Source organism: Limulus polyphemus, unplaced genomic scaffold (genome assembly GCF_000517525.1).
Source record: "Limulus polyphemus unplaced genomic scaffold, Limulus_polyphemus-2.1.2 Scaffold3847, whole genome shotgun sequence".
NCBI lineage: Eukaryota > Metazoa > Arthropoda > Merostomata > Xiphosura > Limulidae > Limulus > Limulus polyphemus.
In genome coordinates, this window is record NW_013669457.1 from 27,655 (window position 1) to 51,782 (window position 24,128).

A 24,128-nucleotide genomic window follows, 5' to 3' on the forward strand; every position below is an offset into this window, starting at 1 on the left:
AACCTTATTTTCAATAAGCAATCCTGAAAAATATTTGGGGGTGCTTAACTTTTTTCCAGGTGTATATTTTATAGATGTGATCCACTTCCATGGTTTGAGAGTGGAACCCACAGGTTGCTATTGTTCTCCAGCCTTTGTGCAGTCCAATTCAGAGGATGATGTTGCTTTGAAGTAGATCTGTCACATTGAAGTTCACTCCTTTGATTGGAAACCGTCATCCAGCTATCACCTGGATGTTGGTTCCCAGTGAGTGGTTTTGGATTAGAGCTGGACCAATCCTCTCACGTATTGGTTGTGTTTCCTCTTCCTCACTCAATTTGTCTCTGGATCTCAACCTCCGTACAGTATGTCGCACCCAAGTCACTCTAAACTTTGTAGCATGTCCATTTTAGCTCATCAATAATATAAGTTTAGCTACCAGTTTGGCTGCAAATTTTGATTTCATTCCTTTAAGTTGCATACTCAATCTGTTCTTGGCTGCACCTTTTTTTCACACCTAAGGTGTTTTTGATTAAATATCATGACTTTTTGTCAATACCAACCAACAAACCATACCAAATAATATTTACAGTTTCTTGTCACCACTCCCATGCAATTGGTAGAGCTGTATCAAGCATCATTATTTATACTCATTGCTTAAGCTAATATCACATGATGCTAAATGATCTTTAATTAAGATAATTTCATAAAATTTAGTAAATTTGTGCTGAAAAGTTGGCAATGAATAATCAAAAATAACTATCCACCCATATGATTCTTTTGAAAACATGAGCTAGAAACTGCTAATCTAGGTTGCTTGACCTAACCAATATTTATGTATCTGCACGTCCTTTTAACTTAGTTTTGATACTCTAAATCAGCCATTTTTAATCCGAATGACAAAAACTATAAACAGTTCACTTTTACTCTTAGGTGAAGCTGTAGTAAAAATGTTAGACCGATAGCTCACATGACTTTTTGCGTAGACTGTAGGGAGGAACATCTCATATGTGTACAAAGAAAATCCCATATTTAAAATGATTATACCTTAAAAAATTGCATGTCTTACAAGAACAAAATTTTACCAGATATGTATTTAGAATCACAACTTTTTATTTGGGAAAGACTGGATATTTAGGTAATTTTATCTGTTGCACCTAACAATAAATCATATTTGATCTGCATTATTAGAGCTTTTAGGCACTAATGATGCTATTAAAAACTCCTCATTGATAATCAGCTTAAAGCACTTCCAGTAAAGGCATTGAAAATTAGTAACATAATCCAACTATTAGTAGACCAAGGAAAAAACGTCCTAAGTAAAGATATCCAGCTAATATTACTTCATAAAAGTTTTGACAGTTAAGCCTAATTTTATATTTATTTTGTCTACTGAACTCATTGTTTAATTTGATTTTACTAAACTTTTTGGAGAAAATTATTTATGATTTATGCAGCTGATGTAAGTTTTTTACATAATATGTTAAAACTATGTCACAGATTGCTTTCAAAGTATTCACAAGTATGAAAAAAACCTCAAATCCTTGATAAAATCCTTTATAGTACGAAAGCAAAATGCATATCAATGAGTCAGAATTGCATGGCAGGATAGAATACTTGTTCCTGATGTGTGTTTTAATGTTCACTGGGCCAAATAAAAGATAATAAGTTGTTTTGTGAGCTCATGCAGTAGTAAACCAAATGGAATTCAAGTTCGTTTTTTTCATGTATGTGTAGTATTTATATATCTTGCATTGTTTGTATCATTAGAAATATTTGTTCTGCCTTATTCTTGATCTTTGACGACTGAACACGTATAGGGCATAACTACCTCACTTAGCACTTGGTCAGTTGAAGGTTACATAAAAGCACAAGAAGTTAAAAAACAAAGTATTTGTTGTAAAAATAAAAAAGAAATCTTCCATAACATTTTATATTTTAGTGCTGACTGGCTTATTCTAAATTATTCTGTGGTAATAATTGACTTTCCTATAAATTACTGATTAGTGCTTAGAAGCGTTTTATTTACATTCTGAGTTATGTGTTTAGGTATAGGCATGCAACGGTCTTAAGATGCATGTATAAATACAAAATTAAACTATTTACTTACATCACTAGTTTGCTTGCATCATAGCATAGAAAACAATATTACATGAAAACCTTCAAAAAAATTAAATCGTAATTTTCTCAATTCTTCATCCTACTTTGGTTTGGGGGGGGGGTAGATTTTCTGCTTGTTCCAATGTTCCTCCAATTATCAGTCTAGCTTTTAGTAAATCATTATTTATATGTTGAACAAAAACAGAAAATTGAGATGCATTATGTTAAATTTTCTTTGTAATGTAGATTTTTCTTTTAGGTGTAATTAGTTATTTGCTTTCTACTGTTAAAGGTTCTTGCTGCTAGCGATCTTGACAGTGATGATTTATCCCTCATCTTCAGTTTGACTGAAGCCCCATATTATGGTTCCTTGATGGTTGGAAAAAAAGCCACAAATCGTTTCATGCAAAGAAATGTCACTAAGGGAGAGGTATTTTAAAAATAGTAGCATGATTTGTCCTTTATTTTTTAATAAACAGTTATTTTTCTATTAGTCAGTTAACACAACTTATTATGTTTGTATTACAGAAAAGCTGTTGATAATTACATAATTGTAATTACATGTCCAAGAAAGAATGACCATTTTGATACCTAGTGTTTCTCTTTTTAAGTTTGAAGTAATTATGTTAGGAGCATCTTGATATTAAGGCTGGTATTTGTTATGATTCATTTAAGCTAAAAGTGTCCCAAAACATCTTCATAACATATGATCAAAGCAAGATGTCTGTTAATACAAACCTTCCAGATTATGCCTTCTTGCCAACCATGTCTCTAAAATAGCATGGATTTGAGAAATGCTTAGTAGTTTTTTTAGATTACCTTTTCATTCCTAAAAATGTTTTTGGGTTAAATTATATTTGTTTGAAAGCTATAGAAATTTTATTCTGTTAAACAAAAACTAGTTAGCCTATTTAGGTTTAGAAAGTAAGATAGGCAGTGGCAAAATATTATGATGATCCAAATTTGTGTTTATTGAATATTATTGTTAAACTTATCATAGTCAAAGATTGCACCTAAATAAAAGAATTTATAATTTATTGAAAAGAAACTATTATCTTTGATAGGTTGTTTAGGCAGAGTATTCATAATGAAAAGGTCATCCTCTACAATTGTAGGTTTCTACAACAGGCAGTTGCTGTCCATTTGAAACTTAGATTCATTAAGAAACTATTAGTTATAAATTGATCTTGACCATTTTAAAAGGTCAGGCCCAAATCACCGATATATTTTTGTCAGTTTCTGTGATGTTTTTGTTATTTATAGGCAGAAGCGATGTCTACTGGAATTGGAAAAGAATCAAAAGAAATATTTATTAGTTATAAGTTGACCTTGTCCATTTCTAAGGTCAGATCCTACATCACTAATATACTTTTGTCAGTTTTTTGTGTGATTGATAGCCATAAGTGGTGACTACTGGAGCAGGAAAAGTACAAGAGAGATATTTTAATAAATATCAGTCAAGTTGAAACTGTTTGGGTATATAAAATGGAACATTCTGATCAACTTTTAAAAAAACTAAAATTTTAAGACAAAAGAAAGTTTTTAAAACAGTGTCTTACCAAACAGTTTTTAGATTTCACGAAATAAAAAAATTGCAGTGTTCGAAATAAATTTTGCAAAATTGTTGGAAACTGATTTTGTCATATTCATTCGTTTAATTTTATTCATCTTTGTTTCTTGCCCTAGGTTTTGTATGTTCATAATGGAAGAGAAATTGGTGAAAAAGGAAAACAGGATGCTCTAATCTTTGTTGTTTCAGACAGACCATTTCCCAGACTTTTTGACCAGCCCAAGCACACTGTAACAGTTCTTATACTACCTATGAACAACCGCCCACCACAGATTCATTTTCAGAGAGCTGTCCTAGTGGAGGAAGGACAACAAGCAGTTATTGATGATAAAATAATTTCTGTAAGTGATGCAGACACTCAGATATCTATGTTAAGGTGTTTTGTGACTAAAGAACCAGATTTTGGTTTTCTGGAGAACACAAGACCTTTGATTGAATATGAAACAGAAAGGAGAGGACGAGTGGCACACACATTCTTGTTTGAAGATGTTCAAGCAGGCTACATATATTATATACAGTCTAAACACAAGTAAGTGTTAACAGTGAGTTATTAATATACTGGTTTTCTTGGTGTCTTTTTTTTAGCTTTTCTGTGTTTTATACTTAATTGATTCATCCCTATTTTTTTAATTAACCCTTTTGCTACGGGTCTTCCTATGGTCAGGGGTCAAAGGGCATGTCATCATGTTTTTGGACTTATGTTCAAAATTTTATTGATCTACTATTTTATGAATATATGCCAGTATGTTTGGTATCACATTGTAGAGTATAATTTAAATTTTAGTATAATACATTAGTTAATTTATTAATTTAAAAGTAAATATTAAAACAAAATTCCTAAATATCAATTTTTGTGTGTCTCATGATATGTTGAATGCAGCTTTGGTTCAGATTAGATGTTTGTGACATCTAAATACAAAGTGTATAGTTTCTTATGAATTAGAAACTCAAATTTCCGATACTTACAAGCTAGAGTATAAAATAAGAACCTCCTATCTTTTCTATATGCTGAGATATCACTACATTTAGTGAATCAAACAAGTATGTTGCCTAGTGAGGGACATTCATTGGCAATATTTCATATTTCAGTAGAGTAAGGGGCAGCATGTTTAAGCAGGACTGAGTTTTTTGCAGTTAAAAAATTTTTAAAGCATTAAACTATTCTGTCATAGAAGCTCAGTAATGGCAAAATAATTTGTCAGGTTATTACATATAGAGTTTATAAATGCTTCTAAACAATTTTTACTTACCATATAGAGACTGAAAAGTCACATCCCAACCTCAGTTCTTCCACCTTCAGCAGTCTCTTGAGTCGAGACTGTGCTTGCAAGCTTTCCACTGAGGCATTGTGAAAGTGATGGAGATTATGAGACTTGTAGGCACAGGCTGGGAAATTGTTAAGTGAAAGCTACTGCCCAAACTACTCATTTTAGATATGTTTATTGTTCTTAAAATTATAAAGTGTTACAAAACGTTGGAGGGTTGCAACTATCCCCTCAAGTGATGCCCCTGGTGACATTCCTGAATATGGATATATCTATATATATATATACACACACACAACTTAAACTGAAACAGCTTATCAGTGATTCGTTTCTTACAAAAAATGCTGAATTTAATATAATATTGTTTTTTCATTATGATCTTTGATAAGTTGCACAACAGGCTTTTATTATTGTGATGCTTATTCAACAAAATATTACCAAGCAACTGAAAATCATCCCAATCCTACTATAAGTACTTCATATGTAAATTGGAGTCCAACCAATCGCAATGTAACTCGGCTTTGAAAAGAGCCTGAGGCTAATGGGGCTGGATAGAGGATATATTTATATATCATATAGTAAACAAGGTGGATTTAGCAACAATTTGTGCTTTTATCAACATATTAGCCAGGCAGAATGAACATAGGATGAACAAATGATGTGAATGCAACATTTTAACACTAAGGAATAAACCAGAAACCTAAGAATTTTTTAGTACTTCTTTCCACATTCTTTTCATTCCTGATAAAAAAGTTTTTGTGTTTTATATTATGTCTGTATGAAAGCTACAGGAATATTTTTGAAAAGATGTCAGGTAAGGAGAATTTAGGTGAATATGAATAACAAAAGCAAACAACATAAATCTAAATGCTGTAAAAATTTGGCTTAGTGATAAGCATTAAGCAACCATGATAATTCAGTTAGATAAATCGAATTTTAATTGCCAGCAACAGAAGCTTTGTTATTTTCAGAAGTAATTCAGTGAACTGTTTTCATCATTTTATGGATTACTACCTAATGTATTCATTCAGTGCATGGAGAAGATATAGTCCACCCAGTGAGTGTTCTGAATGCCAATCCTCCCTCTTCTTAACACTTCCCAGGGGGTCTTATGGTGCATGCAAAGTTTGGTTGAGATTGGTGAAAAAGTGTAAGCATGAAAAGAAAACACACAGATGACACTTTTGCTTTGTGTACATAGATTTATAATGAAAAAGTAAAACTTAAAGCAGTATCAGCTTTTCAGTATTTAATTAAATCTGATGCATCTAAATGTTGACAATTGGTTTGATTATCTTTAGGCTTCATGAGTTCTAAGGAATTAAGTCATTTCATTTCTGTTGTATGTATAGTCAATATTTAAATTTTTTTCAACAGTGTAAAAATTAATCTATTTTGTGATGATTTACTTCTCTGATTTCTGTGTTGTTTAGTGTAAAAACCAATGAACAGCAGCATATATCTTTTAGACACTTATGCTGAGGATCTAGTGCTTTGTCTGTATTTACCTAAAAGTGAGCTAACTCTAAAAATCCAAATCGATATTTTTAAACTGTATACTTAAAAAATATTTAATTCTTAGTATTGGTGTTACATCTATCCTACTTACTGTCAAGATTTCAGTAAACCCTACTAATAATTTGTCTGCAGAATATTAGTATATGAATAGGTTTAATGACTGTAACTATCTGTTATTAGATACAGGAATTGCAGATCAATGACAGTGGTTTGATTTTTTATTTTATTTTTTTTTGTGAATAAAACAGTAGATATATAACAAGACCATTACCTGTTATGTTGATGATTACTTAAGAGATAATTTTGTGTTCACAACATCACTAAAATCTGTGATCTAACATTTTTAGCTGCAGCATAGTGGCTCATATAACGGCTCTGAGTTTTGTTTTTCAAGTATATATTTTTAGCTCATAGTTCTGTCATGTCTTGACCGATTTGAGATCTAATTACAGTTTTGGACTCAGGAGGTCCTTTCAATTGATATATTTGACCATGCCCAGGGTCTCATAGATTAACTTACTCTAATCCTGCCTAAAAGTATTTCAATTTGAGAATAGGCTGGTGATAAAATTGAATCGGGTGTACATGCACCCCATGCTTGACATTGCTGGCACACGAAAATATAACTAATAAAAAAGAGGAAAAAGGTCTCATAGATTAATTTACTCTAATTCTGCCTAAATGAATTTCAAGTGCTGCAGCTATTGAGGATTCCCTCTTGTTATGTTAGAAATAAAAGGGAGAAAACATGGAAAAAGTTTCACGTGGATTTGGGTTCAGGCAGTTTTACTTTATGTACTGAGTAAAAAATATATTCATCAGTGGTGGCAATCTGGATTAAGGCATAAGATAACTAAGCTACAGCTTAGGGTCTCATAATATATTGGGCCTCTTAGCTGCCTCTAAAAAAGAAAAAACTGTCTCTATTTACATTTTTTATTGTATTGGGCATTTTAAACTTAACATAGCTTAGGGTCTCAGAAGGTCATAATCTGGCACTGTGGTGGATAAGAGTAGTAGAGTTACTAGAACTGAAAAACATCATCAGTGGAATGTGAAAGCTTTTTCCATACTACTTTAGAATATTATATCTTTAATATTGATTTCTTCCAGAGGGTTGGAACCAGAAGCAGATTTTTTTGAGGTGATGGTGTCTGATGGAGTATTTAACACTTCTTCAGTTTTGGTCAGCATTAAGATAATTCCTGTAAATGATGAAGTTCCTTTGGTGACTCTTAAGAACTTAACTGTACCTGAGGGAGGATTAGCAAGATTGGACCCTGATACTTTGACAGTGACTGACAGAGACTTCCCAGGTAACATAATAACTGTAAGGATAGAGACAGCTCCTAAGTCAGGATCACTGGTCCAGGTTGTACATTTGGATCATGCTAACATGGAGAGAGATTTACCATTTGTTGAACTAACACTTGATGGATTCTACCAAAATGTCCATTACAGGCATAGTGGTAATGAGAATTTCTTTGACTGGTTTACTTTGGCAGTTAGTGATGGAAAAAATACAGTTTCAAAAACAGCATATGTTTCTGTGACACCTCTGAATGATGAACCTCCTCGGGTTTTTAAGAATATTGGAGGTGAAGTGGATAATCAAGGAAATTTGTTATTGTCCAGTGCATTGTTACTAGCAATTGATGAAGATACACCTCCAGAGCAATTGATATATCATGTTACTACACCTCCAAACCTTGGAATTCTTCAAAAGCTTCAACGGAAGTGGTTGTGGACTGTTCTTGATCCCATGAATTTCAGTCAAGAAGAGATTAGTAACAACCTTATCAGGTAAATTAATTAATCATATTTGCTTTACTATAATAAGTAAATGTACATGTAAGTTTACTTTAGAAGCAGAGCCATCTTTCCAGTATTTATGTGTGTGTTTGTATAGTTAGTTAGATAATGACTTCAAAGATTTATATGGTAATTCGTTGTCATTTCATAAGTAAACAATTCTGGAAATTATTATTATTATCAATTTTTTATCTTTTAGATTAGAGCACTGTTGAAGGCATGGATATTGCTCTTCAAAGAGATGTCATCAGTGCATAAACATAAATGTACTGTAATTGATGATGATGGTTTATTTCAGCTTGTGGTTACTTGTTGAAAATTATATATATATATAAATTTTATGTGATAAATTTGTAATGACCTCATTTAAGGAAAGGTGATGGTTTAATTCCATTATGTCTAAAATATAAGTCAGTATAGTTAGATTCAACAACATAATAATATTGATACTTAAAATATTTTAAATACTAAACTCATTACAATTTTTTTTTGTTTTTTACACAATACAAGTCTGTTATGCAGGAGAATTTTCCGAGTTTGGATTTATGAACATGGAAACTATTGGATTTGATCATGTTCTTTTATAGGAAACGTGACAAAAAAAAGCACTGCATATGTCTGTCATTACCCAACAATAGTAAAATCCAACTGATTGTTTACAGCAGTGCTAAAGAACATAATAAACATAAATATTGTATTAGAGTTCTCTCACAGATGTGTTTTTCCAAACAACTTTATTATGTTAAATACAGATATATGTGCAAGGAAAAGAAGTGAGTATAAATAGTTAAATTTTTATTACAAGTATTATCTTGATATTTGAAATGCATACAAGTGTTGCAGTTCTTCTGGTTCTTTGTATGCAGAGAAATTGTTAAATTTTAAATACATCGATAAGCATTTGGTGAATTTACACTGTTTATTTTTTTAAATTAGTGTTTGCTGTATACAATAATTTCTTTTAAGAACTTTCAGTTTTGTTATACCTGTTACTTTTTATTTTTTTCAGATACTCATATCAAGGGTTAAGCACTTCTTTGAAGCAAGACAGTTTTCAGTACTCTGTGGGTGATGGTGTTCATCAAACCAAAGTATTTTTGTTTCCTATCCTCTTGGCTGACTTTCACAACAGAACAACAGAGTTCAGGTTAAATGGGACAGTTGTTCCTTTTGGAAGTCATGTTACAGTTAGTAGAAACTCCTTTGGTGATGTTATGGAGGACCTGGAAGCTGAAGATTTTTTTATTGTAACACGTACACCACAATATGGTCACTTGGAGATAAGTTCAAGTGCAGGAGAGCCAATTGGTCAGTTCTCTTTGCAAGAGTTACTTGATGGACAAGTTATATATAACCACACTGTTCAAGATATACAAACTGAATTGGATAGTTTTGATTTTATGGTAGTCAAAGGAAATAGAGAGATTACTGGTATATTTCCAATCAAAATTTCTCCTATTATTGATTATTCTGTGGTTTTGACTACTTTAAAGAAATTAAAAGTGTTTCAGAATGGGACAGCAGTAATATCATCAAATCATCTTGAGGCCAGAGGTGATCAATTAGCTCCAGAAGACGTGCATTTTATTGTTGTAGAATACCCTCATTTTGGTATTTTACTGAAGAACAACAGGGACATTGTACAGAACTTCAGCCAAGAAGATATCAATAAGGGAAATGTCTCGTATAAGAAGGAGTCATCTAACTTTACCACATCAGACAATTTTGTTTTCCAGTTGTCTAGTAAGAATACAATAGCACATAAATCAGAAGATGGAAAGCAAACAAATTTTCGGTAATGAGATTTAGTTTGTTATTAGAAGTACAACAATATTCCAACTTTAAAAGTTACTGTTTAAATGACAAAAATTGGTTTTTAATGCTTTGTTAGTTTTGTTTTCAGCATTTAAAGTATTATATTGCATATATAATACTGTTTCAGATGATCCTTTGTTTCTCATAATCCAGTCCATCTGACTAGTTCTGGTACTGACTTAAAGGTCACTTGGGCAGTGTTGTGGGAGAAAGAAGATAGATCTGAAATGCTATTTTTACATGCCTCTAATTTCAAGTTTGCAATAGATAAATTAAGAGGACTGTGGGAGATGTAGTTAACATAATTTATTCACAAATTTTAGGCATCATATTTCAACTTAATCTTTTAATGTGTAAACTTCTCATGACTTCTTACTCATGATATATATGCTTGAATTTATTATTTAAGTGTCTCTGAACCTCTGCTAATATTTAATCATACTAGTTAGAAAAATAAAGCTGTCTTTGTGGCTGTGATTCATGAGTAAAAGATTATTGGACTAATAATGTTAGCATTGGGCATTTCCTTGACATAGGGTATAAGAATATAAACCTGAAAGTGATTGGCATTTTCAGGAGAAGCTGCTTCCATTAAATTGAACATTTCATATACAAAAGTACACACAGAGTTTCTGTTATGTGTATGTAATATTAATACGAAAATAGTTTGAACTTACAAATTATTTATGAACCAGGTGGGATTATAAGAACTTAGATATCATTCATCATTGCACTAAACTTGGATATATATAAGATTTCATTAGTCCTACAAGTTGATCTCTGAGTGAAAACTGAAAAATCAGCAATGATTATTTTGTGTCTCAAAGAATTTTGTGTTTGAGAGTTTGATAATATTTTATATCATAATCAAAATATGAATATTGTTTTGTAGTAAGTATACATGTTTATAAGTATTCATGTTGTGTGTTTGTGTATTTATATATAAATATAATATTTTCTTGCAGTTTTGAAATTTTATTTAATGGAAAAAAAATGGGCTTTCCATCTGTTTTGAAAGTGCAGTCACCTGAACAAGTAGAAGATTTTGGAAAATGGAGAATATGGTTTCACCCTAACAACTAGAAATTTGATGGCTGTCGGTGAAGATTCAAATGTAGAAGAACTACAATATGAGCTTATAGGCTTGCCACAAAATGGTTTTCTCAGAGTGAAATCTTATAGTCAACCAGTAACATCTTTCACTCAATTAGATGTTAACGAAAAAAATGTCCGTTATGTGATCCATGACAGTAAGGTTAATGCCATGAATGACAGTTTTACCTTTAGAATAGTTAGTAATGGAAAAAGTGAAAAAGAACACAGGTAAGAATTAGCAAAATGTGTTCACATATAGATATTTTTCAAAGAATTTAAAATATGTTTGTGTAAAATCAAAAGTTTATCACATAGAATTATAGTTGCTTATTTCATTTTATTAAGGGGTGAGAAACAAATCCTTATATGCTTTTATACATGTATTTATACATGTATTTTCATAAACCACATGATCTTTACTTTTTTGTACAAAATATCTACTTAGTGGGTGCTTCTATATGACTCAATTAACAACATCTGACAGAACTCTCTAACATATGAAACTGTGTAAAGCATTTATAAGAGAAGCTTGGCTAGTGTAATAAAAATTTAAAATAGCTTCTTCTTTTTTTTCAGACTATTTTTGTTGCATTGATTGTTGTTGTTTTTTCAAATGTATGTAGTTCTTTTTTATTCTTAGTTCATAAAAGCTTGTGTTTATTTCATGATCATGGAAATTGTTTTTACAGTGAAGGAAGTGTAAGGATAGATTAGCTAACTGTAATATTTCTCAATGTGTTTCAGCATCGTTCTACACTGGTCTGTGGCTCAGTTTTCTTTGCCAGAATATAGGGTGTGTGAGAACCAGAAATATTTCATAGTTGAAATTTTAAGACGAGGATCATTGAATGGATCTTCTTTTGTGACAGTTTTAGCAATAGACCAAACAGCACAGGCAAAAAAAGACTATATTCCAGATAAAGCTAATATCATTCAATTTGATCCAGGTATATAGTTATAATTACATATTTTTTTTATTCAATTAAATTAAATATTCATCACAATAAAAATAGTTTTTATAGTTACATTTAAGTCATTACATTATTTTATTTTAAAAACTGCATGCATATAGGTAAAATAGAACTAAAGAAAATATATGTGTGTATATATGACAGATAGTACAACTAAGATTGTTCAAGATAATGAAATTATTATTGAGAAAGTTAGTTTAAAGATCTTAAAACTTTCCTTCAGAATGTACCCCTATCCATATGCTGGTGAAGTGGGTGAATTTTATTTTTGCAACCACATTTAAATAGGTGGGTATTTAAAATTTAAAACAATAATTCTACATGTATTCATTTTTATTTTTAATAGTAACAGTATTTTTATTTCATACAATCAAGTTAGCATTAACTTTTCAAAACTAAAAAAAAGCAAAGATATACCATATATGGGATTATAGGGTGATCTCAAATATAAGGCTACCCCCATTTTCTGAAACCATCATGACAACTAAGGTTGAGAAACAGTTAATAACTAAAATTAATAAATCTACGCTTGTATTAGCTACAAGGTCATTATGGTGACATTTTCTTCAAAACTATTTCAACTTTACTTCTAGGACACTACGAGTGCTATATTATCCTCATAAAAATTCAGGAAATTCAAATTATGTATATAAAATTTAATAACTAAAACTTTTTCAAATCTTATTGCCATGGGTATCCATTACTGTGCATGACACAAGGTTTTTAGTGTCTTGCAAATTTTATTAAACTACTTTTTATTTATGTTATACCATTTGGTATAGCATAAAATGTTATCTAATAATCCATATCTTAATAGTATATAAGTGTTAAGTTCTTAATTCTATAAGAAAATATATTTAAAAAAATCCTGAATTTCTCCTAATGTGAGACACATGACACATGTTCTCTAGGTATCTTCTCTTCTCTATTTTATCCACCACCTCTTTAGTAACTACAAAATTAAACATAAATTACTCACTATAAAATTGTCATTGTTCAGTCAAACCATAATTTTTATAGCCTTCAATTTTGTTTTGTTACAGAGCTATCAAATAGAAAATCAGATCCCTCCTGTCACATCCTTTCTTTCAGGATTTGTTAATAGTTCTTTCTTATGCTTAATTATATATTATCTATAACCAATAGAAAGCCAAGGTTTTATTCACCACCCCTATATTAACTACAAAATTAAACATAAATTACTCACTATAAAATTGCTATTACTCAGACAAACCATAATTTTTATAGCCTTCAATTTTGTTTGGTTACAGAGCTATCAAATAGAAAATCAGACCCCTCCTGCCATACCAACCTGTCACATCCTTTCTTTCAGGATTTGTTAATAGTTCTCTCTTATGCTTAATTATATATTATCTGTAACCAATAGAAAGCCAAGGTTTTCACTTATCAAATAATGTATTCTATTACATTGTGTTCTGAACAGATAATGATCAATTTTACTGGTAGTACAGGCTTCATTCCCACAAGAAAGGTAACAATTAGCTTAGATGAATTTGTAACAGTTCTTGTCGCACAGCTAGAAAGCCAGAAAAATTGTGATTGTTAGTGGAAATGGTCTGTTTTTTGCATGTTATTATTTGATGTTCTTTTGTGCATTATTTAATGCACCACTACCATTAGTATAAAAAAAAAGTAGGGTTAAGTGTCATCGATAATTGAAAGCAAAAAAAAAAAGAATATACGCTAGTAAGTACTTTATTTCTTGTTCTTCATGTTTATTCTTTATTTATTATTATAAAAGTAACTAAAATGTAAAATTAGGGATCTCTTTAGGTTATTTAAGGTTAGATTAGGTAATATAAATAATAATAATGTAATAAAAATATCTCACGATGCACATATGCGAGCAGCTCAGAGTAGCTCGTGAGTAAGGTAATTCAATAGCGTAACATGAACTGCACGTTTTGGTTGAGATGAAACCTTTATTAACTTATTATTTTCTTGTATTATATAAACCAGTTGATAAAAAAAAATCATTTGTTGACATTACAGGTACAACAATAGCTGTTTGGAATATTGAGGTAATCCAAGATGGATTGGTAGAAGCTCCGATTGAACAGATTCAGATTGTTCTCTTTGATCCTATCAATACGGTGATAAATGATGTTGGACGTGTTGCATTAATCAGCATACATGATGAGAGTTGGAGTAAGTTATTGTATTTTTTGTAAATTAAGAGAGATTAGAGTGATTTTTTATGTCTAGTTTTACTTGTTTATTGGTAATATTTTTAGTACTTATTGTTTTGATACATAGTTTTGGTAAAAATGATAAGATTATTATATAAGCTCTGTTTGTCTTAATAGTAGCTTTATATGTTTTGGTGATTCTGTTTGTCCAGTGGTAGTAATTAGATGAATCTGTTGGTTGATATTGGCTTGGCATGATTGATTATGTTTGTCCAGTAGTGTTATTTCTTATAATTGGCTCTGTTTACCTATTAATAATGGCATATTGCAGTAATTTCCAATACGGTACTTCCCTCCACTCACAAGATTAGCTATTCTCGTTCATTGCTGCCCTCTATATGTGAACTTTTTTATTACACATGCCACAAGCCTTCTGCACCCCCCTATTGGAATCAAATGATTCCAACATGTCTCTCATATAAATCGTCATGCGTCACTTCACCACCAATAGGATAATAGTACACTCATGGGACGCATGGGACTCTATGCACCTCTACCAAACTATCACTTCTTGTTTGGCAGCTCCTGTACTTGGAAATTTTTTTTTGTCGTTCTTTACTGTTTCACGTTCCTATTTAGTATACTCACGAAGTGGTCTTCATTTATTTTATAATTTATCCTTCTTACCATTAATTGATTTATTGGTTTCCCATGATTTATGGACAAGTTCATATCTACCATGGTTCCAGATTCTTCTTCAACTCAACATCATAAGAAGTGCATTCCCTACACCATTTCCTTTCTGTTTTTCACTACATTAACTATTTCATTTTGTTTTTCTTTATAGTTTATAATTTTTACAGTTACTTTAGTTTAATCTCTGTTTTATCCTTCATACCAGTAATTTAAATACATGTGTTAGTTCCTGGGAACCGGGTTCTGCCTTATCTGCTTCCACTATTGCTCACCTTCCACATATAATAGCTGAACCCATTTTCCAACATCCTAAAATTGTCAGTTCTCCCTGACATGATTATGGAATGTCTTCTGTATTTGTATAGCAGTATCTGCTAGACCTACTTTACACATTTTCAGACACATTTTGCGGAATATTATCATCATGTTTTCTGTGCTGTTTCTTTTCTTACCTGTTCACACTTTCTCTCTTTTCACATATTAGTTCTGCTCTTTCAGGCAGCATAAGGAAACTAAAGAATATACACATTTCCAACCCCAACATTAATTACTGGATTAATTGCAATCTTGAAAGTAATCTTGTGTGACTCAAATGTTAATAGAAACTCTGTAATCAACAAATTCATCAATACACAATCAATTTAATGCATAAGTAGTTTTAGAAAAAAGTGTATTTAAAAAAAAGCTGATGGGGTCCAGTTTACAGATTAGAATTTGTCAGGACTCTTGAGGCATGCGAACTGTCTTGCTGAGCTTAGAATTTGTTTTATTGTCTTATTTTATTTTGGACATGATAACTTAGTTGGTAAGAGCATTTACCCAGTTAGAAGAATAATGGTTTTGAATTCTACCTGATTCAAGATAATCACTTCCTCAGAAAAATTTTGACTTTTCTGGATAGTGTTCTTAAAACTACTTCTAAGTTTAATGTTTCATGTGTTTATTGTGCAGTTAAACCATATCTATTAGAATATAGGAAAGATAAAATGAGTTGTGTGTCCATTTTTATACAGAGCAAAACTACTGAATCCTTAAGAGAGGACCGCAGTTGAATATTTTGAAGAATTTCTTGATATGTCAGTTATATATAGAATAAAATATTAAACCTCCTCTTTTCTTCCCCTCTTTTTTGGTGCTAGCTTCTGGAATCAGTAAGATTACTTGAGTTTATTTAAATTATCTGAAACAGAATTGTAATACATGCTGATATAAGGTTAACTAAAATATCTGTATCTGACATCTTGTATAAGAAACATTGCAAGCTGTTCATTTCATAATGTTCTCTTTATTTTTTTCATAACCTATACTTGTATGAGTAAAGATACAAAATATGGAGCCTGTAGTACAAACATACTAGTAAGATATCAACTTGCAGGCATTTATTTATTGATCAGAAATTTCTTACTTTAGCATTAATGTCTGTATTATGAGAGTATTTGTAAATGTAATTGATTTTCAGATGATTGTCAGACAACAACTGGAAAAAATAGTGGTGTTGCACCTGACTGGTCCAGTATTCCAAAGAATATTCCTGATACCTCAGGATGGGGAAACTATCCTGTAAGTATAGCATATATAAGCTAATACTTTTAGTTCTTCAGATTTCAATAAAATAAATTTTTACTAGTTGCCACATGTATTTTTCTGTTTGCAGTAAGCTTTCATTAACAGATTATGCTCTTTCAGCCATTTGAATGTTATAATGTAATGGTTAATCCCATTATTCATTGACAAAAGAGTAGCCCAAGAGTTGGAAGTGGATGGTGTTGACTAGCTGCCTTATCTCTAGTCTTTCACTGCTAAATTAGGGACGGTAGTACAGATAGCCCTTTTGTAGGTTTGCATAAAATTCAAAAACAAAAGAAATTTAAGTTAATATCATTGTTTTAAAATAAAACTTAAATAAATACCCAAACTCCTTTTCTATTGTGTAGGAATGAGTCTAAAAAAATAATTATTTTTGAATAATCTGCTAGTTCAATTGTTTTCGTAAAGGCACATAATAAAACCTGTTTTGAAAATGAGATATTCAAGACTGATTTCTATGGAAAATGATGCCATACTGAAAAATAGAGGATTTCTTTATCTTACCAAGAGTGAAACATTGTGTATATATTGATTGAATGTTGACTGTATGGTACCAGATGTTCATAAAAAATTAAATATTACAAAAGAGATCAATATGCAAATTTAAAAGGTGTGCCGTCTCCTATAAACTCTATTTTCCTGTCATCTTTATAGTTTTTTTATTTAATTCAGCTCTTCTAACTGAGACATCTATTTTTGTTTAACATAACTATCTTCATTTTTTCTCCTTACTGTAATTTGTTTTGTCAATCATAGTTCTTCTCCCCATTGTCAGTTTTTGTTAAACTTAGTTTTCCTCATTTTTAGTCTGTTTTGCCAGAGACATTTCTCCTAACTGTAAACTGTTTAGTTTTTGCAGTAGTTCTTAACACTGTAATTACTTTTCAGGTATAGTTCTCCTCACTGTAGCCTCATTTGTTATGCATAATATTCTTCAGTATAATTTATTTTGTCAGACATTATATTCCTCAATGTAATCAGTTTTGTCAGACATAATTTTACTCACTGTAATCAGTTTTGTTTAGCATAGCTCTTCTCTTGTTAATTCCCATAGTTTAACCTCTTAAGTGTTTTGTTTCATTTATTTCCACTGCATTATGTAAAAGATCCTGACGACAGTCTTCATACTCATTTAAGAGGTAAATATAGCTACCCTAACAGTATGTTATTTTTTAAGTAGTGCTATTTTATTATTTGAATTTTTTTTCTAAAGTAATGGTGTTTTAGCTCAGTGCTCCTCACTATAATGTTAACATTTTCCTTATTTGAAAATATATTTCAGATAGATATTTACCTCTCTGCACCACATAAAGTTATTATTTTACATGCATTCCCATGTAAATTCCTATGCATGCCACAAGCCTTAAGCAAAGCTCTCACCTCTACATGTATCAATATGTTTTTCACCAGCCTATGGTATAAACATCATTAGACTATATCCCATCACCAACAGGTGGGCAACACATCCTTCAGGCTCATTCTTAATGAGGCAAACTAAATGCCCCAAAAGTGGGGCAGAAGTGTGGTAGGTGGTGCAGAGAAGGGAGTATCCATCTGAAATACATTTTCAGATAAGGAAAATGTTAACTTCAGAAATGCTACTCACCTCTCTTCATCACAAAGAGTCATAATCCCACACTGAAGATGGTGAAGGGGCTGATGCAGAAAAATTATAGAAATGTGCTCCTTTCTTAAAACAGCACATCAGAAAGAAAAAGCTTGTGTAGTGTGACACGCATGAAGTGGAGAGGGGGTACCCTTGTGGGGCAACATTCAGTGGGAGACCACATCCATCTCAAGCATCTCTTTGCCCAGTAAATGTGGTAGAGCATAATATGTTGTCAGGTGCTAACATTTTGCTAAGGTGGACAGAACCTGTCCATTGTCTCGCAGGCAGACAGTTGAATGTGAGAGTATAGTGTGGCTAAGGCTAAAAGTAAGGTTTTTCCATGTCAGAGAAATATTTACTTGAGATACCACAAAAATCAGGTGCAGGTAGTAGCATCCTAAGGTCCTTGTCCCAAGGCAAAACTAAGACCCATCTTGTTGGACCTAACAACTGGAAATGGCTTGGTTCATAATGTAGTGACGTATCTTGTACTACATTACCAGATAACACCCCACTCTACTTCCCAAGTCTCATGTCCTCAGTCTCATGCCAGTGGGATTGCACCTCTGGAAGAGGAACTCTCCATGTCAATTTTACCAGTGGCTTGTCACTGAGGAAGCAAGGGTCTCCTGTATTCTATTAGAAAAAACTGGGGGAGGGCTTGAAGGAAAACACTGATGAGGTGCCTGGACCATTGTCATCAGGCACAATCATCTGGAATTTGATCCCACACTGAGAAACAGTGCAGTGGGCTACCATGAGTAAAAACTGTAGGTGCAAGCCATGTGTGAGAGCAAGCACATACCCAGACTTTTTGGTTTTCATTTGTTGTTATTTTTTGTCAATTGCAGAATGGCTTTGAAAGATACATATATAGACATATAGTGGGGCTCCATCATCTCCAAAATATAGACACAAAAATAGTTTTAAATAAGTGAGATCTGGTTAGATTTGGTGTGAGATCTGAAAAAGAAAGGAGAAAAATAAACAATTCACTATCAAAGCCACTATGAAGAGTGGAGAATGGTGACTGAAGGGGGAGATGAAAGCCAGGGTAGGTGAAATCTCTCAGTGGTGTAAGTAGTGGGACACTAATTTGTCGGGGGTTGTTTACATCCCCACTTGCAAGATCTCATACAAGCGATGTTGATGGCCAGACGTAAGAAAATCCTTTAGAGGACAAACATGTTGGGAGAAGACATTAAAATAAGAAAAGGGTCATCACTCATAGAAGAAGAAACTAGATGGATAGAGTGCATAAAGATGAACCTCTCCCTGTGGTAAATAGTGCAGGAGGAGGCCAACACAAAAATGAGTTATGGCTCCTGCAAGAAATATTTTTAAAGCATTTTAAAGGAAGTTGAATTACACCAGACACAGAGCATCTTCAGCCAGAGTTGTAGAATCTGGGATTGGATGCCAAATGAGTGGAAGCAGGGAGTGGTGGAGATATAGAAAGATATTGGTAATAGGATGCCCATAGTGAGAGCAAGTCACTGGAAACATCAGAGGATGGAAAGGGTCCATGCCTAGTTGAAATAATAGATCTATCCTAGAGTCTGAGATTCTGAGACATGATAAGTTGACATTTAAGACATGATGGCAAGTTGGAAAATAAGTACTTGCTAGTTGTCCCAATAAAGTTGATAGGGTCAGGATGGAAAGCCTCAAATGAAGAAGAATCTTGAGAATGAACCAAGACATTGAGAAAGAAATAAGATGAGCAGATGGAAAGAAAACGGAAGGAAAAGAGGAAATCCTCAAACTCAAAGAACAGAACCAGTTGAAGGCGGCTTGTGTAAAAGGGAGCCTGAGATTCAGCAAAAAATTACTGGAGAAAGAGAAAACAAAAGACACTTTTCTGTGGAATTCAAGCATAAAAGGACAAAAGTGTTACTATCTGATCCACTTCCTGAAGAATGAACGAGAAGCAAAAAAGGTGGGCAGATTCAGCTTAAGTAATAGAAGCAGGGGGTTGGAAATCCTGGATCAGAATGGAACAACCATGTGATGCAAAATGATAGTGTTATCATCAGCTGTTAAAGTATTTCCATTCAACATCACAGTATTGGATGATTCCTGGAAAGGAATATTAAAAATCTCAGGAAATGTCAGAAATGTAGAAACATGAATGCATCATCCTGTTATCACAAAATTGATGTGGTGGTGGTCCTTTTTAGTTTGTTTTTAATGTTATCAGTTAGAAAGAAAAAGGGCCAGGTATGGCAATGGTGCATAGATTTAATGATGACTTTGAAGAGTACTGTATAAAACCTGTATGTGTGTGTCCCCAGAATTTTCAGATTGATTAAAAGAAAATCAAATTGAAGATAATTCAAATGAAAGCTCTAATTGACAAGTTAAAAATTTTAGAACCATTCTCTCAGTTAATGAAACACATTAAGAAAAGAAAGGCTACATGAAAAATAGTAATGAAAGATTAAAATAATAAGCTCAAAAATTCCAGTCCTGAGAAATAAATGAGCCTGTGATCATGTGCTAGTACTCATGTAGGACTCTTTGCTCTCCTGTTAGTGGAGAACTATAATCTAATGATGATTACATCACAGGCCAGTACAAAACATGTTGAGATGTGTAGGGGTTGGAGCTTTGTTCAAGGCTTGTTGCATTTGCATAGCTCTTTAAGGTGCAGAGAGGTGAGTAGCTTTTCTGAATTATTTTTTCTAGCATGAATCTCTCATTATAAATGTTCATTTCACTATATTCTGTTTTATTATATATAGTTTTCTTAAGGAATCTTTGGTTTGTATTGTTATCTTTATGTTAATGTTATTTTTCTAAATTAAGTGTCAGTTGTGTGAATAACTTGTTTTACTGTCTCAAAAATAGAACTTTGCTCTATACTGATTTAATTTTCTGTAAAGTTGACTTTAAAATAGTCTATTTTCTATAGCTTTGCAGCTCCTTCTACACAGGGCTTTTACACTTCAACCCTACCATCAGAGAATTCCAGGAATGTAATGGAGAAGATTGGGTTCTCTGGAAGCCAACGTCCAAAGACTCGTCGCATAAGTTGTCATCTAAGGAAGTAGTTGGGATGTCACCAGTAAAGAAAATAGATTCATCTTCAAAACCTCCTGGTGTATTGTTACCCATGACTAATAGATCCTCATCAGAAACACCACCACATGAGTTTCATTACATTGCTTCTTTTCAGAGAGGCTCTGATGTCCAACATAGGGATACAGTTTTGTCTGGTGGTTTGCCAAAAAATAATGACAATAAAGTGGTTCACAAAACAACAAAATCCCATTCTTCAGAATGTCCAGACGGTAATGATCACTAGCAAGCTAACCACTGTATATATATATATATATTTATATCTACAAACCATTGTAGGAAATAGCTATTTTTATACATACAACCAGCAGCAATTAAAAAAGCCCATTTATATGTTACATCTTTAAGTACACATATGTGAGTGTGTGATATGAATTTTAACTATGAAGTTAATTACTTTGAGTACAAAATAGTTTTTTGTTTAATTATTCATCATTACATGATGAATTCCAAAGTTAATTTTACCAGTTGGTGGTTCTAACACCCGCTTCCAGCACAATTACACAGGCTTCAGGTCAGGGGAACTCAATTGAGGAATTATTGGCTTTAATTTATCGGAAAATTTATTGATATATGAGTTGACCTTCTTCTTCTGATAATGCTAAGACTTCCTCCTGAATTCGTCGAACCGGTTTGTGATGATGAAGATTTTGACAGCCTTTTTCCTCCACCTAGGTGTTGCATATGGCTTCTGTGTGGTTCAATCCAGAGGATGAGGTTGCTTATAATTTTTGAATGCAGTCTGCTTCTGCGTGGTGGAAACTGGAGGCTGCTATGGCACTCCAACCTTTCTGTGGTCCTGTCCAGAAGATGATGTTGCTTTGGAGTTGATCTGTTATATTGCAGCTCACTCCTTTGATTGGGATCCCTCATCCTACCATTACATGGATGTTGGTTCCCAGTGACTGGTTTTGGATTTAGAGCAGGACTAATCACTATAAGTCTTCACACATATGTTGCTTGTGTTTCCTCTTCCTCACTCAGTTTGACTCATGCAACACCAACTCTGTGTCATGGAATCCAGAAGTTGATGTTGCTCCAAGCTTCTGTGCAGTTCTATCTGGAAGATAATGTTGAGTGAGGTAATGGTTCTCCCTGTTACGCTACACCTCAAGGAGTTTTGCGACCTAAAGATGAGGTTGCACAGTGGGGTGCCAGTCTGATTGAGTTTGATGTTACCTGCCAAATGGTCACATCTCTTACTGCTATCATTTGAAAGTTGGGTTCCTAGATGTATGGTTAGTTGTGCACATGTGCCCATTTCATAGATTGGTTTGCACAGTATATACTTCTGTTCTACTGAACTTTAGGACCCTCCTCCTACCACAGTCAAAGGTTATATTCCTGATACTGATTGGTTGTGGGCTGAAGTTGACCTGTCATGTACAGTCCATTGCACCCTAGCCATAATAAACCTAGGAGCACATCCATTTTTAGCTTTCCCCCCACATTACTATCTTTAGATGTTTCTTCTAAGGTCTTTCTTTGATGGGATTAAGATTATGATATAGTATGGTTTGGATTCCAATCCAACCATTTTTTTTCTCCCTTTTGGTTGTGCTCCTCCCTTTTTCTGCCCATGTATATGACACCTCTTTCCACACTGGGTGCAAAGTATACTCCATACAGAAGTGATGTGGTTTTCCACGTATGATCCTCTACTATTTCAATTCTGAGGTGTTCTTCAGACACATTCAAAAGGATGCTTATTTCTTTCCCTTAAACTAGCCCCTCCAACTATTGAATGTAGGATTATTGCTATATATATGAGTAGATGTAATGCACCATATCAGAAGTTATAAATTTTCTATACTGAAAATGTATTTCCAATAGGTACTTACCTCCTTTCACACTTCCCATCCTTCCTCCCCACTGAAAACTGGGGCTTCTTTTTCTGCCCAACCTTGAAGTTATAAATCGGTGGAATTGAATAGAGGGAGTCCTGTGTATCAGGAGGGTTGTCACATGATAATTTACATGCGAGATGCAGTTGAAGCATGATGATCTTGGGTGTACATGGGAGGGCAAGGCTTGTAACATGCAAGAGATTTTTACATATAGCATGCAGCACTGAATGAGAATAACTATGTATGTGAGAGGAGGTAATGTACAATACTGGAAAATTCTGACATTTGGTTGCATTTACAAAATCTATTTTTGGAGGCTCTAACATATATGTCACTGTTCTCTTGATTTTCTTTTGCTATGCTTTTTTCTTCATATAGAGCTTTTACTTCATTATTGATCGAGTTGCAAACATGTGCTAAAGACAGTGTTATGCTAGTGCACTTTGTGTAGGTTAATTTTTAAAATTACTGGTATGTTTCTTAAATTGGTTGTGCTTTATCAATTCAAGAACCTTCATAAGAGGGAGATATCCTTTGATAGATTGTTGAAATTTGGTTAAATGGATGGCAACTGGGTATTGTAGAGATACAAATATAAAGGATGAAGTTTTGAAAGTCTTTCATCTTCAGGTCAGTGTGTATGCTGTTGTCTGTCTTTATAGTATTCTGATGGGTTGTGGTTGGTTTATTCCTCTTTCTGATTGGTGGAGAGACTTCCTATAAATTCAACCAATGGTAGCCACAGGTTATTCACCTTTAATGTGAAATCTCTGTTAAATGAAGGTTTTATTGTGTTAGTATAAAAGGATTCTTTAATTTTTCTTGTCTTTCAGAAGTTGTCAGTGTCGATTATTCTAGTTTTTTCCTAGTTTATTTTGTATCCAATTGACAGTGTGTGTGTGTGTGTGTTTCTACAGTGGCTGAATTTTGTGTTTTCATGAGTCTCATACTGTCTTTATGTTATTTTATTCTTGTCGAGGTTACTCCTCCTCCTTCATCAAAAATTCCCTGAAGAAGACAATAACAGAAGGAG

At 32.8% G+C, this 24,128-nt stretch overlaps 1 protein-coding gene across 1 annotated transcript in view; it reads left to right on the forward strand.

The window, feature by feature from the left end:
- LOC106470152 (FRAS1-related extracellular matrix protein 1-like) overlaps window positions 1-24,128 on the forward strand; it is a 53,995-nt gene that overhangs the window by 25,580 nt on the left and 4,287 nt on the right. The window contains exons 8-17 of the mRNA XM_013930682.2: window positions 2,372-2,509; window positions 3,766-4,178; window positions 7,546-8,235; window positions 9,254-10,039; window positions 10,887-10,902; window positions 11,099-11,382; window positions 11,899-12,101; window positions 14,139-14,294; window positions 16,431-16,531; window positions 21,082-21,460. Of these exons, the coding sequence (XP_013786136.2) occupies window positions 2,372-2,509; window positions 3,766-4,178; window positions 7,546-8,235; window positions 9,254-10,039; window positions 10,887-10,902; window positions 11,099-11,382; window positions 11,899-12,101; window positions 14,139-14,294; window positions 16,431-16,531; window positions 21,082-21,460 (3,166 nt within the window). The remainder of the gene's footprint in view (window positions 1-2,371; window positions 2,510-3,765; window positions 4,179-7,545; window positions 8,236-9,253; window positions 10,040-10,886; window positions 10,903-11,098; window positions 11,383-11,898; window positions 12,102-14,138; window positions 14,295-16,430; window positions 16,532-21,081; window positions 21,461-24,128) is intronic.